Below are 19,031 nucleotides of genomic sequence, written 5' to 3'. Positions count from 1 at the left end.
AATCAAGGACTTTGTTAAATGATGCTACTCAAACCACCTACACCTGAACACCAGCAAAATCAAGGAGCTGGTGGTGGATTTTAGGAGGCCCAGGCCCCACATGGACCCTGTCATCATCAGAGGTGACTGTATGCAGAGGGTGCAGATCTATAAATACCTGGGAGTGCAGCTGGATGATAAATTGGACTGGACTGCCAATACTGATGCTCTGTGTAAGAAAGGACAGAGCCGACTATACTTTCTTAGAAGGCTGGCGTCCTTCAACATCTGCAGTAAGATGCTGCAGATGTTCTATCAGATGGTTCTGGCGAGCGTCCTCATCTACGCGTTGGTGTGCTGGGGAGGCAGCATAAAGAAGAGGGAAGCCTCACGCCTGGACAAACTGGTGAGGAAGGCAGGCTCTATTATAGGTATGGAGCTGGACGGTTTGACATCTGTGGCAGAGGAGCAGCTTCAGCGACAGACTGGTGTCACTGTCCTGCTCCACTGACAGACTGAGGAGATCGTTCCTCCCCCACACTATGTGACTCTTCAGTTCCACCCGGGGGAGTAAACTTTAACATTATACAAAGTTACTGTGTGTTATATCTGAATTTTTTTTGGGGGGATTAATAAAGTCTCCTATCTATCTATCTATCTATCTATCTATCTATCTATCTATCTATCTATCTATCTATCTATCTATCTATCTATCTATCTATCTATCTATCTATCTATCTATCTATCTATCTATCTATCTATCTATCTATCTATCTATCTATCTATCGATCGTCAGTTTGCTTGAATAAATATAAATATATTTATGGAAATATAAACATAAGGAAAATCCTAGGTTTGATCTAGCATCAGTTCTTGTGATAACTCTTTCTTTCTTTCTTTCTTTCTTTCTTTCTTTCTTTCTTTCTTTCTTTCTTTCTTTCTTTCTTTCTTTCTTTCTTTCTTTCTTTCTTTCTTTCTTTCTTTCTTTCTTTCTTCGTATCTTCAGCTAAGTCAAAAGTTTTCTTTCCTTTTAGTAGTTTTTTTGTATATTTGAGAGTGTGGTTGTTGTTTGTTACCATATTTATTGAGCATCTGTAAAAAGCTAAATGTTCCCTTAAAACAAATGATGTTCGTTCTGTCTGTCTAATCTATCCATCTGATGAAAATATTTCACCAATGCAGGAAACAATTTAAAACCAAGTTTCTATTGGTGTGCACAGCAGCCTTTTATTCAAGTGTTTAATTCATGGAAGGTACTTGGTAACTAGACCTTTAAGGATCTCTGTATTGACAGTATGTTTGGATCCTTTGGACAATTATTTTTCAAATGCAGACGTCTGTTAACACATCAATTTAAATATGTGGAAGTTTCAAACTACCCAACTGCCCTAATCTTCCATGAACATCCATGGCTGAAACTATACTATGACTGTGTCCTCATATATCAAAGTGTGCACCCGCAGATGATTTATGGCACCTTTGGGAATGGGTCCTTTGAATTAGGATCTTATATACTGAATTGAGATAAGTAGTGAAAAAAACAATCATTTCAACCATGTGTGCAAAGTATGAAATAATTCAGTTAAATATTGTATATTGTGTACGTACAGTCTCAACTAAGAAAATCAAAAATATTTCCAACAAAGATTTAAATAGTCAACAAACTTGTCAAGTGCATGACTCCCTAGGATGTGTGTTTTGGGGATTCCCTACACTCAAATCATGTTGGGAAAAGATATTTGCTTATTTGCCGGATAAGTTTGGATTTATAATTGCTCCAGCTCCTTTAATACCATTATTCAGAGCAATGCCAGATATTGCAGCATTGTCAAGAAAAATCTATAATCATACAGTGTAATTTACTATACACTGCTCCCTCGTCATCTTATTTAATTCATTTGAAAGTATCCTATTTCACACTCCATAATGCAGTGGGAAAGTGATGTCTTATTTTATTCTGTCAGGAATGGCCCTACGTACTGATATTGATTTGACTTGAAATTGCACAATAATACTGTAAATGGAAAGTAGTATTGATAGAATTCTTTTTTGTTTTGTTTCACAATTCTTGCAATGTGGTTCATAAAGTTAGTACAGGTCAAATCCCATTATAGCGAATACTGAAGTAATTAAATTTTCAGAATAACTAATATTTTTTGCTCCAGCAGACCCCTGTGACCCTGTAGTTAAGATATAGCGGGTTGAATAATGGATGGATGGATGGACTAATATTTTTTGTGGGTCCGGACGTTCATAGAACATCATATTAAATGAATCCTGTTTTAAAGAAGTTTAAATCTGGATATAATTAATGTTTGTACAATCAAAAATGGCCACCAAAGATGATAATGCAATGCAAAAAATATTTAATAGCGCTTGTACACTTTCTGCGCCAAGTCTTGGGAACCCTGCTACAGGTTGTCTCAAAAAGATAGGCAGTCTGTAGTGAAGCTTTTGCTCTTGGGCAGGCCCAGACAGCGTGTAGGTGCGACATCATACACATAGTCGTATTCTGTGTCAGTGCCCCACCAAGATGCCCGCGTGGGTAGTTGTGTTGTGAGCAGATACCATACTGTTTGTGTTTCATAGCACTTCTCAACGTTTTCTTTGAGATGAACATAGAAAACTGAGAAATGGCGGCAGTTTACACTGAAAGAAAATTAACAGTCCTGGAAAAAGGTGATTTTGGAATGAAGAAAAATGACATGGGGAAAGCATTTTCAAATTGTGCCTTCATGTTCATCTAACGACTCATTTCATTCTGTATTTTCATACCTGTATTTCTATTTAACAAAAAAAAAAAAAGTTACAACTAATGTATTGTTAAATGTTAAACATTGTGCGACAAGCACGGTACTTGGTATCCCTGATCCTGCAGAGGACAGCCAGTTGTTTTGCCCTTGGTTTACTGTTTACCAGGTGCAGCAGACCTGTCCTTGTACTACTGCCTTTAGACATGATGAATCTCCGGCAGCCCCAGTCACAATACTATACGTATTTTTCAAATATTTTTTATAACGAAACTTCCGTTAAAATGAAATACTTTTATGGTCCTGTGAGTTTCGTTGTAATCAAATTTCACCTGTAAAACTAAAAGAAAAAGGATTCTAGGTTAAAGTAACAATACTGTATGAATTTTCCACCTATACAAGTCCTTTGAGAGCAGCGACCTAAACAAATGATCTTACCCATAAGCAAGCTTACTACTGTGTGGAAACAAAGGATCTCAAAATTTGATATCTGCATTAATAAAATACCATATACCATGTATCACCAAGCCACTGCAGGTGATTCAAAATGTAGTGGCACATTTGGTATTCAACCAGCCGAGGCAGGCACATGTCATTCCTATGTTCATATCACTAGATTGGCTCCCTGTAGCAGCACATATTTAGCTCAAATCTTTGATGTTTGCATACAGAGTAGTCAAATGGTCATCACCTATATATATTTTGAGATAGTTGAGGGGTCCTGTGCTCCTTCTTGACTACTGAGATCTGCTGATGAAGTGTGTGGCACTAAATCTCAATTCATACTCTTTTCACATGTAGCACCTAGCTGGTGGAACAAGCTGCCCACCTCTATTTGAAATTCTGACTCCTTAAATGTGTTTAAGAAGCATCTAAAGATTCTCTTGTTTGGTGAATTTCTGTCTAACTAATATTAGCTGTTAGGTTTTTGTAGCCTAGGATTTGTAACTATCTTTTATTTTGTTGTAAGCTCTTCATTTGTGATGATCAATTTTGTAACCTTGTCCTGTAACAGTTGTTCCCATGCTTGATTATGTTGACCTCTTTTGTAAGTCGCTTTGGATGAAAGGGTCTGCTAAGCAAATACATGTTGATGTAAATCTCAACTCTGGTAAGCCTGAATGTCTAGACAAACAGCGAATAATTACAGAGAATGTAATGGACAAAGTTTGTCTGGGGGAGGAAAAAAAAAAGAAAAAGATGCCATTCCACTCTGCAATCAGAAAAATGCTTTGCACAAAGGGATGGATAAAATATTTCAGTGGATTGTACAATAACAATTGTTAACCCAAACACCCTCGAAGAATAGTATCCTTTAGTCTTAGGACAAAGACAAGATCACTGTTGTGTGAAACAGTGTATCCTCATTTTGAACAATAATGAAGAACCATTACTTGTACCCAATTAGCATTGCCAGAGAGTACGTAATAAAATTTTAAAGGGTTTTCATGAGAGACTCGGGCACTTGGGAAATGAGTGAATAGTTTTACTGAAGAGTGAGTGAGAGAGAGAGAGATTGAGAGTTTTTTTTTTTTTTTTTTTTTTAATCAACAATGTAGTAATATTAGGCTCATTCTTACAGACAATTAGGGGTGGAAAGAAGATTCTTGTCTATAATATTATGCTGACCAGAGTACTGCACTACTGTATAGTCTTTTCATCCCATGTGGTTGCAACTGAAACCGTTTTAGCAAAACTCAACAGTATGTAAAATTCTGATATGTTATAGATATTGGAAGTGTGACAAATGAGATAATAGGGCAGTTATTACTTTACACAGTAATAAGTTGAAAGGAAAGCTCTAATTTGTAACCAAGATCTAGAAGAGGTGGGGGATGTTTTTTCTATGTGCTGAAAAAATTGAAATAAGTTAAACTGTCTCCTGCAAATACTTGGTCTATTAGTGGGTACTTTGATGAAAAGACAGACCTAATACTGAAATGAGTCCTCTTTGTTAATCGCATGAACACTGGGTGTTGTGTATTAATCAATAAGTGATTGCTGCACAATTTTAAAAGCTTCAAAGAGCACAGGATCATAATGTCAAGGTGTTTCTTAGATATACAGTATGCTGCCTTTGTCACATTGAGCATGCTTTGCAGTACATATAGACAAGGTATAAATCTTCTGACATCAGGAAACAATCCGAAAAGCATTAGTCGTCTATATTTTTAAATCTAATAAACTGTGCCACTAATGGTCTAAAACACTATGATCACTACAAAATCCCAGGGCCTTTGCACCTGTGAAAACATGAATAGACGACAGGAATTCACTAAAAAGCAATAAGTGCTGCTAAAACATATGCCATTGCAAGTGTTTCTGAGGTGGAATGCACATAACACAAACCAGGCGATCTTAAAGACAGCTGTCAAATGCTAGGCCAAACAAACCAAAGTGGTAATCAGTCCACTATATTAGTCTAATGGATTATTCAGAGCCATTTCATGGATAACTACATCCATCAAACAAGCTAAGGGAATGTCTAAAATGTATCAAAGTGTAAAATGTTGTTTCTTCTATCAACTCAGTGTATAGATAACAATTTTACTCATCCTTGAAGTATGCAGTAAGTGCATGCAGTTAGAAGTATCTTCCATTTTTGAAGACATCTTTTCCATTACTGTGTTGCAGAGAAACAGATTATATCCTGGCAGGAACAATCTTCAAACAGGTTGTCAGTATGTTGCACAATACATTATAGTATACCTAAAGCATAACAACTGTCATGCCTAAATAGATGTAAATGGGAAAAGCATTTCTCTCTATTATAAAAAAAAAAAAAAAAAAAAATGGGATGAGACTGCGACGAGACGTGATCTTTTAAAGAGAGATCTTGAGAGACAGGGAGACACTTTCACTTTCTGCAAGACGGGCAGGTCACGTCATACTTACAGCCTTTGGAAACAAGTCCCGTGATACACATGCAGAGCAGGTTAGAGATAATGGAAATAGGAAAATTTGAAAGTCTCAAGAAAATGAGAGTAAAGCTCACATTAGCGCAAACAAATGGAAAATATTACTGAATGAAATAACGGAACAGTGAAAAGAGATCAAATAGTGTTTGAGGATGTCTGGGGGAGAAGAGAGACAAGGCAGTGACTTTAAAATGTTTGAAGCACTGCACAAAATGCAGATCACGCCACACAGGAGCAGCGGCAAGCCAGCAGCTGATCGAGCAAAGAGGAGGTAAAAAAAAACAACTGTTATTTGATTTCCATTGTATCACCATTCAAGAGGGGTTTCGGAGGAGCGAATGTGTCTCCTTGGGGTGTGTTCAGCCCCTATTTTCATAATGGCGCTTAGTGCTGGCGGGGAAGGGGTAGGCAAGCGAAGTGCAGATCACGCGGCTTGGCAGAACTAGCAAGCCAGCAGCTGATCGAGTAAAGAGGAGATAAAAAAAAGGAATTTCTTTCCCATTGTATCACCGCTTTAACAGGGGTTTTGGAGGAGCAGCCACGTCTCCTTGGGGTGTGTTCAGCCCCCCTGTTCACAATAGCACGCAAAGCCACCTAGTTATAATTAAAGATCTAAATAATTCAACTAACATAAATCCATCATCCACTTTTGTCTTTCCCTGTGTTCCGACTGCATTTTCCTAATTTTCACTAGACACTTCTGCATTTGTTAATGACCTGCTTTGTTAGATGAGGCCCTCTAACCGTGTACTGGACCCATTCCCCACCACACTTCTTAAATCCTTCCTTCATGCCATAATCCCAGTGATTGTGACAATAATAAATACATCCCTTGACAGTTACTTTGTGCCAGCCACTTTTAAAGTCGCTTCTGTAACCCCATTGTTAAAGTATGGTCTTCATGCTGACAATCTTAATCTTAACATTATCTTTTTGGTCCTTTTCTCACTTAACTTTTCTGTCAAAAGTTCTTGAGCGTGTTGTAGCCTCCCAACTCATCAATTACTCATCTAATAAACTGATTGAATCCTTTCAGTCTGGTTTCAGGGCATAGCCCAGCTGTGAAATTGCTCTGTTTCGGGTAATTAATAATTTGCTAATGGCAGCAGACTGGACAAACCAGCATATTAATTTTGTTAGATCTTAGTGCAGCATTTGACACTGTCCGACATGACATTCTACCATCTAGAATGGAGACTAGATAGATAGATAGATACTTTATTAATCCCAAGGGGAAATTCACAAATGCTGGGTATCTCTGGCACTGCTGTGCAACTTGCCTCAGGGAAATTAACCCCTGGATGGAACAGAACTCCTTAAAGTTAAATTGCAACAAAATTGAACTCCTGCAAATTGGCACTAAAGTGCAGCTTAAGAACATGAGCTCCTTGTCAGTTACTCTTGATAGAGATCTCATCGGACCTTATTCGAATGCAAGGAATCTTGGTGTTGTTTTTGATTCTTCTTTCTTTTTCCGCCCACATAAACCACATTAAGAAACTTTCTTACTTTCACCTCCATAACATATCCTGTGTCTGCTTATACCACTCCTTTTCTAATGCTAAGGAACTTCTCCATGCTTTTATCATATTCCGCATCAATTATTGTAATTCCCTCCTGGCAGGTGTCCCTTCTAATCTTATATCACAGCTCCAGCTGATTCAAAACTCTACTGCAAGAGTCCTAACAAGAACCAGCAACAGTGAGCACATATCACCCATCCTAGTTTGCCTCCACTGGCTTCCTGTGTCTTACAGAATTGAATATAAGATTCTATTATTAACCTACAAAGCTTTAAATGGCCTTGCACCGAACAACTTCATTGACTTCTGTTTGCCCTCTAAGGTCCTCTGATTCTGGCAATCTTGTTGTGCCCCACACCTACCTGTACTCTATGGGAGACAGGAACTTCAGCTGTATAGCACCCAGACTTTGGAATAACCTCCTAAAATTAATTAAATCAGCTGACTCCTTTTCATTCTTTAAAAAAAAAACCCAACAAAACTGAAAACTCATCTGTTCATGAAGGCTTTTAACTTAACCTGGCATTCTGCCTCCTCTTTCAGTCTTCCTTTCTGTCCAGATGCTCATGATAATTTGTGTGTGTATTATATCACAAATGATGTTATTTGCTAGGCTTTCTTTTAATATTGAATATAGTATTTTACTCTGGTTTGTTATTCTGTTTAATGCTTTTGCATATCCTATATCTGTCTTTAATGTATTATTTAGGAAACATCTGTATCCAATGTTGTGTATACCTGCTGTTTCTTTGAGACTCTGTGAAGTGCCTTGAGCATGGGAAAGGCACTATATAAATAAAATGTATTATTCTTATTACCCTAGGTTCTTGTCTATAAGCCGGACTCGTGTATAAGCCGGAGACCAAAAATCATACGAATTTTTAAAATAAAATCTTATCATAGATAAGCCGGACTCATGGATAAGCCGAACGTACTATAACCTATAACTAATAGAAGGGAGGGAGGTCAGTGGTCTCACTCGCACCCATTTAATTTCTTTAAGGGGGGAGAGAGTGTGAGATATTGGCGTCTCTCTCACTCCTCGCATGGCGCGGCCGGAGCACGTTCTTTCTGCTCTGGGCGTCGCCGAGTCAACACGCACGCGTAGCGGTCATTTAAATTGTGATTTTATATGTAAGCATATTTAAATATATATCACGGATTTTTTGCTGGTTCGCGGATTTCTGCGGACAATGGGTCTTTTAATTTCTGGTACATGCTTCCTCAGTTGGTTTGCCCAGTTGATTTCATACAAGAGACACTATTTGCAGATGGCTGAGAAGCTAGATTGCTTACTTTTCTCTCTCTCTTGCGCTGACTATCTGTGATCCTGACGTATGGGGATTGAGCAGGGGTGCTGTTCGCACACCTAGACGATACGGACGCTCGCCTAAAAATGCTGAAAGATTATCTTCACGTTGCTATCTTTTGTAAAGCTGATTCCTGAAAGGACATGCTGCACAGTGCTTCGCATACTTAAAAGCTCGAAGGGCACGTATTGATTTTTGACTGAAAAACAAATTCTGTCTCTCTCTCTCTGTGTCTCTCTCTCCCCCTGCTCCTGACGGAGGGGGTGTGAGCTGCCGCCTTCAACAGCTTTGTGCCGCGGTGCTTCGCATACCTAAAATCCAAACAGCACCATTGATTTGTTTGCTAGAGATTGTTTTCTCTATCTATGTGACATTCTGTGCTCCTGACACACACTCCTTTGAAGAGGAAGATATGTTTGCATTCTTTTAATTGTGAGACAGAACTGTCATCTCTGTCTTGTCATGGAGCACAGTTTAAACTTTTGAAAAAGAGACAAATGTTTGTTTGCAGTGTTTGAATAACGTTCCTGTCTCTCTACAACCTCCTGTGTTTCTGCGCAAATCTGTGACCCAAGCATGACAATATAAAAATAACCATATAAACATATAGTTTCTACTTCGCGGATTTTCTTATTTCGCGGGTGGCTCTGGAACGCAACCCCCGCGATGGAGGAGGGATTACTTTATAAGCTGGACTTATGTATAAGCCGATATTCTATTTTTTCATTTTCACAACTTTTTTCCTTAGATAAGCCGCGGCTTATAGACAAGAACTTAGGGTAGTATGAATCCTTGTTAAAAGGTTAAAGGTATCTTCTCAGAGCCTAATTAAAAAGAAAGACTTGAACTGAAACATGCATGATGTTTCCAATTTCAGTTTAAGTAATAAGAAAATAAAAACTGTTTTTTATAGGTTTCACAAAATTTTTTCCGTCTTTCAGTACAATGATTTTTAGATTTTATCCTTAACATTCACCAAATCTCATTGTTACTGAAGTCCTGTCTCATAACTTCCATGTTACAGTGAGTCAAATATATAAGCACCACTGCAGTCTGTCAAAATAAAAGGAAACTATGATATGAAGAAAATGAGGAAAAGCCTTTTCCATTAATGTTGCCCACTAATGAGAACATCATATAGTCAGATGAAGGCACATAGTGTTTAATGGATTATTAAGGTTTAACTTACTGTAGTGTCTGTAGTAACAAACTATAGCTGGAGGGCTGTACTGTTGAAAGATGATCAGGAGAAGGAGAAACAAATTTTTACTTATCCTTAAACTTATGAACTTAAAGCTTTCTTTAGTGTCTTAACTTAATTTGTTTTTATCCTAAAGACCTTCTGTTTAAAGGTGATCCTCTGGCTAGGACATTGGACATCTCTGCATCCACGGTTCTTGAGGCTGATCCTGCAATTAGCTCTGTACCACCCAGTCTCACTGAGATTGCACAGGTGGTGAACCAGTTGAGGGCAGGGAAGTCTGCAGGGATCTGTGGTATCCAGAGTAAACTTCTTCATGCTGGTGGTAAGGCTGTCCTCCTGGCATTGCAAGCAATCTTTGCTTCCATATGGGAGCCGGGCATCATCCCAACTGACTGGAAAACGGGACGTGTCGTCCCTATCTGGAAAGGAAAGGGTGACTGCCTGGATTGCGGCAACCATGGTGGTGGATAACACTGCCCTTGTTGCCGGGTAAGGTCCTGGGTAGGCTTATCCTCAATAGGATCCATGATCATTTGCTCACCTATCAGTGACCGGTGCAGTCTGGTTTTACACCTAAGAAGTGTACCATTGACTGCATCCTGGCACTGAGGGTTCTCATGGAGGTTAAATGCAAATATTGGCAGAGTTGTTTTTGCAGCCTTTGTCGATTTTGGTAAAGTGTTCAATTCGGTTGATTGAGCTGCTCTGTGGTACATCTTGTGACTTACATGGGATTCCCCCCAAAGGTGCTGAATATCATGGCCGGCCTGTACACTGGTACTGTGAGTGCAGAGTGGTGGGAGAACCTATGCGTTTTTCCTAGTTGATTCTGGGGTTCATGAGGGGTTTGTTCTTTCTTCAGCTCTGTTCAGTGCTTGTGTGGACTGGATGTTGGGCAGGGTCATGGGGTCCAGCAGCTGTGGGGCATCTGTTGGTGAAGAGAGATTCACTGATCTTGACTTTGCTGACAAATGCTGTGATCTTCATGGAGTCAATGGAGGCTCTGATTGTGGCTCTCGAGAGACTGAGTGAGGAGTCTGAGTGACTGGGCTGGGTAAAAACTAAGATCCAGGCCTTGAATAACTTCTTGGGCACAACCATCAGCAGTGTATCTGTCAGCGGAGAGAATGTTGACTTTGTCGAAAAGTTTATTTACCTCGGCAGCAACATTCTTGTCTCTGGTGACTCTTCCTATGAAGTCAGTAGACGGATTGGGAGAGCATTGTGAGTCATGAGATCGCTGGAAAGGTGTGTGTGGTGTACCCGATATCTCTGCAAAAGGACGCAAGTCCAAGTCTTTAGAGTCCTGGTGCTCCTTGTTTTGTGAGTCATGGACGTTATCCAGTGACCTGAGACAAAGACTGGACTCCTTCGATACTGTGTCTCTTTGGAGAATCCTTGGGTGCTGCTGGTTTGACTTCTGTCAAACGAGTAGTTGCTCATGGAGTCCGGACCTGGAGTCCACAACCTGACCTGACCTGACCTTCTGGTCTACAAAAAGTTTTATTTTGATCAGCCTCCTACTCATATTATTGTTTCTAATTTCTAGCGTTGAAGCTGCTGTGGCTGCTTTTGCCCAAGCAAGGCAACCAGGAATTTATAAAGCTGACTATCTGAAAGAACTGTTTCAGCGCTATGGAGATGTTGAAGATGCACCTCAACCCCCGGCTCTTCCTGAGTGGTGCTTTGAAGATGATGACGATAATGAAGACTTTGATGATGATGGAAACACAATTGTCCCTGACACTGGTCCCAGCTCCTCTAACTCATTGCCAGGCAAAAAGAGGAAAGAACGTCTAAGACTGGTAAGTTGAATAAATGCATTGGGAGCCTTTCATCACAAGATGGCAGTGTTAGCATCACGCAGTGTCAAATGTAAATTAAATTAAACGAATTCTTCACCTAAATCTGAAACATCAACTGTTACATATTTTTAAAGATTTGTTTTCCTGGTTTATTTTTCAACATTATTTTGAAAAATCTACCAATTTTTTGTTTCATCTTATTTTATTAACCTTAGTTGCACATTCTACCTTGGTGACGAATCTTTATCAGTAAAAGGATTTCTGTTGTTTTGAATATCTTTTTTTTGAATCATAGCAAGTCATTAAGAGGTTTGAAGGTAGCTACTGTTTATAATACACGTTGTTTTCATATACACTATTATTACTCATGGATAGGAGGTCTTTTTTATGGCATTTCTGTTTACAGCATATTAAATTTAATTTTTTTTAAGATTTAAGCACTCTTATTTGAATCTTATTAATTTATTTAAACAGAGCAAGAAGATTCTGCTCTTCAGTATTGGTTTTTAACTGCTAAGGTGTAACTCTATAATGAGTCTTTATATTGTGTTTTCCAATGTGAATATAAGTTTCTTCGTACGGAAGAACCAGAAGGATGTAAATAATTTGAAAATGCTATAAAGTAAATAGCTTATTTATACCATTTCTAAGTATCCTATTTGTGCTTTTAACTGCTCCTCTATATGACCTCTGCCTTAATGTAGGCACTGAAGGGTCCTCTATGAATTAAAATTTCATGTTCTGTACTTTCTGTATTTAAAATGAAATATGATGTTGACTTATGACTTACGGACTGAACTTGTAACTGCAATTTTTAAATTTCATTTTTGATTAATTTTATTAATGTTGGAATCTTGTGTACAATATCTGTATTTAGTGGATAAAACTAGCAATGGACATCATGTCAGGGCAGATATTTTGACTTTCTGTTAAAATCTTCCAGTATAGACTTACACATTCAAATATTGATGGAAATTATTATTTGTTACTAAGTGGGAGCATTGTCACAGATATGGCAATACAGGGATGATTTGTTAGCATATAGATATTTAAACCTGTGGGAGTGCTACAAGCCTTCTTTCACATGTGACCTGACCATGTGATCCGAGCATGTAGGCAGAAAGTGTTTTTAAAATCTTACCATACCATTCACACACCTTTTCAAATTAATGTACAACTGGAACATAATGCTTTTGCAATGATTAAGAAATTATATATGAAAGCTGTTTATGGGTAAATTTTGCAAAATGTTAGAACATTTTTCTTGATTCAGAAAACCATATATTTATAGATACAGTTACCAAATGGTTTAAAACCATTACATCTTGACTGGATGGCCATTTCAAAACATTCAGTGACTAGAAAGAATGAAGCTATGTTGGGATGCCTTATCCTCATGGTTGTTGGAACCCACTGCAGATGTAAATATATATATGTGCAAATGAGAGCGTCAGTTGGGTGCCTCATTTATTGCCTTGTGGGGAGTGGCAGTTTACACCTGCACCCAATCAAGCAAAGATTAAAAAAAAAGCCTTCAGAGAGGGGAGAAAAGAAATTAAAGGAATACTTTGAAAACACATCAGATCTCAATGGGAAAAAAAATCGTGCTGGATATCTATACTGATATGGACTGGGTAATGTGTTAGGGACAAAAGGATGCCACATCGTTTGATGGAAATGAAAATTATCAACTTACAGAGGGCTGAATTCAAAGATACCCCGAAAATCAAAGTGAAAAAATGATGCGGCAGGCTAGTCCATTTTGCTGAAATTTCATTGCAGCAACTGAAAATCGTGCTCAGTAGCTTGTATGGCCCCCCACGTGCTTGTATGCATGCCTGGCATGCTCCTAATGAGATGATGGATGGTGTCCTGGGGGATCTCCTTGCAGATCTGGACCAGGGCATTACCGAGCTCCTGGACAGTCTGAGGTGCAACCTGGCGGTGTTGGACGGACCGAAACATAATGTCCCAGAGGTGTTCGATTGGATTTAGGTCACGCGAGCATGGGGGCCAGTCAATGGTATCAATTCTTTCTTCCTCCAGGAACTGCCTGCATACTCTTGTCACATGTGGTAGGGCATTGTTGTGCACCAGGAGGAACCCAGGACCCACTGCACCAGCATAGGGTCTGACAATGGGTCCAAGGATTTCATTCCGATACCTAATGGCAGTCAAAGTGCCATCGTTTAGCCTGTCGGTCTGTCCAACCCTCCATGGATATGCCTCTCCAGACCATCACTGACCCACCACCAAACCGGTCATGCTGAACAACGTTACAGGCAGCATAACATTCTCCACGGCTTCTCCAGACCCCTTCACGTCTGTCACATGTGCTCAGGGTGAACCTGCTCTCATCTGTGAAATGCACAGGGTGCCAGTGTTGGACCTGTCAATTCTGGTATTCTATGTCAAATGCCAATTGAGCTCCACTGCGCCAGGCAGTGAGTACAGGGCCCACTAGAGGATGTCGGGTCCTCAGGCCACCCTCATGAAGTCTGTTTCTGATTGTTTGGTCAGAGACATTCACACCAGTGGCCTGCTGCAGGTCATTTTGTAGGGCTGTGGCAGTGTTCATCCTGTTCCTCCTTACCCAAAGGAGCAGATAGTGGTCCTGCTGATGGGTTAAGGACCTTTTATGGCCAGCTCTCTTAGAGTAACTGCCTGTCTCCTGGAATCTCCTCCATGCCCTTGAGACTGTGCTGGGAGTCACAGCAAACCTTCTGGCAATGCCACATATTGATGTGTTATCCTGGAGAAGTTGGACTACCTGGTCAGGTATTGCCTCATGCTACCAGTAATGACACTGACAGTAGCCAAATGCAAAACTAGTGAAAAAACAGTCAGAAAAAATGAGGAGGGAAAGATGTCAGTGGCCTCCACCTGTTAAACCATTCCTGTTTTGGGGGTTGTCTCATTGTTTCCCTTCTAGTGCACCTGTTGTTAATTCCATTAATGCCAAAGCAGCTGAAACTGATTTAACAACCCCTTCTGCTACTTAGCTGACCAGATCAATATCCCAGAAGTTTCACTGACTTGATGCTATACTCAGATTAGTGCTGGGCGGTATATTGGTTCATACCAAAAAACGTTTTTTATTTTTGTTATGATAGGGATTTTTCTTATACCGCAACACCGATTTAAATAGCCTAAACAATGTTCGGAACGTGGCGCAGTGGGAAACTGTTTAAGGGGGGACCTTTTTCACTGCTGCACTGCTAAACACGCATGCGTTAGTGGACGTATCGAATGGTGAAAATGGACAGAGAACATTCTGAAACTGAAGCTGTAGCAGACGATAAAGTTGAACATGATGACACAGAAGAACTTTTCCCGAAAAAAGGAGCCGTGTCTGTTGTTTGGAGATACTTTGGTTTTAAAAGGTCGGATGTGGACCATTATGTTCAAATGTGTGCATACTGTTTCTATATTACTGGATAATACTGCAAGCCAAGTTGTACTTGTTTTATTTTTTTTTTCCAATACTGTGTAATGTACCTGGGTAGTGTGATGACATGTTGACTTTATTTTTGACATTTACACTTTAATCATGACGCTTATGACGAGAATAAAGTCGACATGTTGACTTTATTCTCGACATTTCTATTTTATTCTCGCCATTTATGTTGAGATTAAAGTCGATATGTTGACTTTATTCTCGTAATTTGTCATTAAAAACATCGTAAACTAAACTTCATCTTAAAATGAATATTTAATTTACTAGCTTTTCTCAAACCCCGCCATAAGTTATGTAGCACATTAAATGCTTTGTGTTAAGTGTTCCCCAAGCCATGTTAATCGCTTCGTGCTTCTTAAACTGACTTCCTCTTGCACTAAGAGGAGGCGCAGGCAGTGATCACCACACAGAATACATTAACTTCATGATATTTCTGCTCCCAGAACATTTAGAATGCTAAGATAAATACATGATATCATTTTCATGATCAAATGCATTAAAGTATGTATTAACTAGGGGGCTCCGCCCCCTGCTCGCTTCGCTCGCCAACCCATGGCGTTGGGTATCCTGAAATACATTGATGTATGTATGAGATAGATCGGAGTGTAAAGGTGTAGATGACGCACATAGGAAGTAAAGAACCCATAGCATGGCACATTACAAAGATTTATTGGAATATGTCTTCATGAACAACATTTGTAGTAAAGATGGTGTGTTGTCCTTGAATAAGTTTGACTACATTAGTTCTCCGTTGTTTACCATTAGTAATATGAATAATTGCACTAACTGTTAATATGGAGCGTTTTCTGTGGTTGTACTGTTAATAATGCATCACTGTAATGTGATTCACTTATGCTGTATAGTTTGGACGTGTGAGGATGACATACGTTCAATACGGAGCGTTCATTTATTCTTATTACAGTTTGGACGTGTGAGGATGATGTACGTTTAAAACGGAGCGTTCGTTTATTCTTATTACACGCTGTAGGAGCCTTCGGCTTTCGTACTAACTCGCGCCTTCCGTACTATTATGCAGAGTATGGTGGACCTTTGTGGACTCCGTACTTTTTCCCGTTTCACTCTGGGGCAGGGGGCTGAATCCTCTTTTTTGTGTGGCTGTGTCATTACCTATGGGCGCGTTGCTTCATTTCTTATTCACGTTAGTTGAGCTCCTTTGTTTTTGAGCTGTGACGCGTTGTAGGTGCTTATTTATGTTAGTTGAGCTAATATTATACCTCTGGTGCCGTGTGTGTGTTTCATGTGGTAGTCGTTGTAGGCGCATGCACCCTCCGTACTATCTCGGGTTTGACTATGCTGTGTTTTGTGGATGTTTGGGGACGCCGTACTCTCTCCGCTTTGATTGTGGGGCGGGACGCCGAAGCCTGTTGTGTTTGTTTTGTCTGTGAGTACTCATATTATTGTATTACCGTAATGTGATTCACATATGCTGTGGAGTCCGTATCTCTGGGGCGTCTGTAACATCTCGGGGGTTTGCCTGCGCCCCTGTTGTGTTTGTTTTGTCTCTGAGTTCTCATATTATTGTATTACTGTAATGTGATTCACATATGCTGTGGAGTCCGTATCTCTGTGGCGTCTGTAACATCTCGGGGGTCTGCCTGCGGTGTGTTAGATGCGCGTCGTAGGCGCACGCACCTTCCGTACTATGTCGGGTTTGACTATGCTGTGTAGTGTGGACGGTTAGGGTTCCGTATTGTCTGTGCTCAGTTGAGCTCCTTCATTATTGAGCTGTGACTCCTTCGTTCTTGGTGGATCAGACTTCACTCGCTGTCGGCGCCTGCGCACTATGTCTCCTGCGTCCATGGGCATGCCATGTACCTGCGTCCATATCCGGTTTATCATTCTCGGTTAGTAATATGGATCATGTAGGGGCACAGTGTCGTGGAGGGTGCACTGCTGCATCGTAGCAAGGGGGTGCCGAGTGTTCCCTGCCTTTAATTTGCATGTTTTTCTGGTGGGTTTACTAGGCGTGCTTCAGTTTTTTTCAAAGTCATGTAGGATGTGGGGTTTTGTTATGCTATATTGACCCTGCTAGTGTATGTATTGCTCGTATTCACCCTGCGATGTGCTGACGTCCTGTTCAGAATTTACTCCTGCCTCGCACACAATGCTTGCTGGGAAGGGTGCAACCCTGAATGGATGGCATAATTTAACATGTATAACAAAGATTTTTTTAAAGTTCTGAACACTCCGTGGTCTAAGTTTATAACTAGTTTTACTTTCACAAAGTCGACATGTTGACTTTATTCTCGTAGTTTGTCATTAAAGTAGAACATCTTAAACTAAACTTCATCTTAAAATGAATATTTAATTTACTAGATTTTCTCAAACCCCGTCATAAATTATGTAGCGCATGAAATGCTTTGTGTTATCGTGTGGTGATTGGTAATGTGGAGAAAGAAAAAGGAAAGATAGGAACTGGGCGTTTGGTACATCAGGCAGAGATAGCACATTTGCAATAAAGAAAGCCCACTGAGAAAAACATCCATTGAATTCTGTGTTTGTGTCTCCGACAACCAGATCATGAACCCAATATTTACACAATATTTAAGTTAAACCTGTGCGATATACCCAGTCATACATTCAATTTTTTTGACACCTGCCGTAAAGTTCTCTACACTGAATGTACAACTAGAGACCCCTTACTGCGAGGGAGCAGCACTACCGTGCATGTTTAATACCTGATTTAATGCATTTCATCATGAAATTTATCTTCGCATTCTACATTTTCAGAGAGCAGGAATATCAAGAAGTGAATGTATTCTGTGCGGCGATCTACATTCAGTTATGACGGAGTTTGAGAAAATCTAGTAAATTAAACAATGATTTTAGGATGAAGTTTAGTTTACGACATTCTACTTTAATGGCAAAATAAACTATGAGAATAAAGTGGAAATGACTTTAATCTCGACATAAACGGCGAGAATAAAGTCAACATGTCGACTTTATTCTCGACATATAGTTTTTTTTTCTTCACCGTGGCCCTAATACGCTTCCGTAGGGCTATACCACAAATAGCATTATAAATGCAAGTTTCAGTTTTATTATTTATGTGTATAGCTTAGCTTGAAGCAAGGTCCATATCAATGCAGTTTGCCTTAATGATGGTTCAGTTGGTAAAGATGTCATCACCAAGTTGCACTTGTTTTATTTTATTTTAATTTGGTGAATACTGTGTAATGCAACTGGGCTTGAATCAAGTTTTGGAAGAAATAGTATTATTACTGGAAGTTGCACTATTATTTATTTTATTATTAGTATAAAAATTATGCAGTTTAATGATGGTAAAGTTGTTTAAAAAGTCACTTTAACGTGTCAGTGGACAGAGATTGTTAACATTAACAAAGTGTAGTTGGTTTAAAAAAATATTTACTATTTATTCCTTTTCTAAGACAAGTTCAGTGCAATACAACTTTTTGACAAGCACCTCTGGATATTTTACAAAATCTAAATGCCTCTTTGGATGGTTGAAAATATGTTGTGAAAAGTTTAGTTGAAGTTGTTTGCAAACTTCGTTCAATAAAAAGGCTCTATATTTTGACTGCATCTGTCATGCTATGTGATTCCTTCTCTTCATTAGTGCCACCCCCATGAAAACTATAACTTTATGGGGCCAAGCAAACCTATATTAATACTTGTGTGCACATTAAAATGTTTTTTTGTACAATGTGCAATTCTCATGACAGTGGAATAGGTTATTCTTAGCCAGTCTACGGCAGTAATTAGAGTGGAAAATGTGGTTAACTTCCACTCATGCATGGGGAAAAAAATACTGTTGAATACCGTGGAATTGGTATAATTTAGAAAAATACCGTAATATAGAATTTTGGTCATACCGCCCAGCACTACAGCACTAACTCTGATATAAAAGTGTTCCTTTAATATTTTTGAGCAGTGTGTGTGTATATATACACGAGGGTTGTCTGGGTTCCGCGTGGAATTTTATCGTTTGTCGAGTGTCAGCCTGTAGAAACCTGTTCTGCTGTGTAGAGGGATTATTCAAGTGGTTGCATGTTTTTGTTCAGATGTTTTGCTCCCTCACTTCCTTCAGAACAAACACGAGAAGC

The 19,031-nt window shown here is 39.4% G+C and overlaps 1 protein-coding gene across 1 annotated transcript in view; it reads left to right on the top strand.

The window, feature by feature from the left end:
• Nucleotides 1-19,031, top strand: part of rngtt (RNA guanylyltransferase and 5'-phosphatase) — a 947,965-nt gene that overhangs the window by 88,221 nt on the left and 840,713 nt on the right. The window contains 1 exon segment of the mRNA XM_028797536.2: nucleotides 11,234-11,489. Within this exon segment, the coding sequence (XP_028653369.1) occupies nucleotides 11,234-11,489 (256 nt within the window).

The sequence above is a fragment of the Erpetoichthys calabaricus genome, chromosome 3 (assembly GCF_900747795.2).
Source record: "Erpetoichthys calabaricus chromosome 3, fErpCal1.3, whole genome shotgun sequence".
Classification (NCBI taxonomy): Eukaryota; Metazoa; Chordata; class Cladistia; order Polypteriformes; family Polypteridae; genus Erpetoichthys; species Erpetoichthys calabaricus.
The sequence above is the reverse complement of the archived record's forward strand: the minus strand, read 5'-3'. Positions and strand labels throughout refer to the sequence as shown.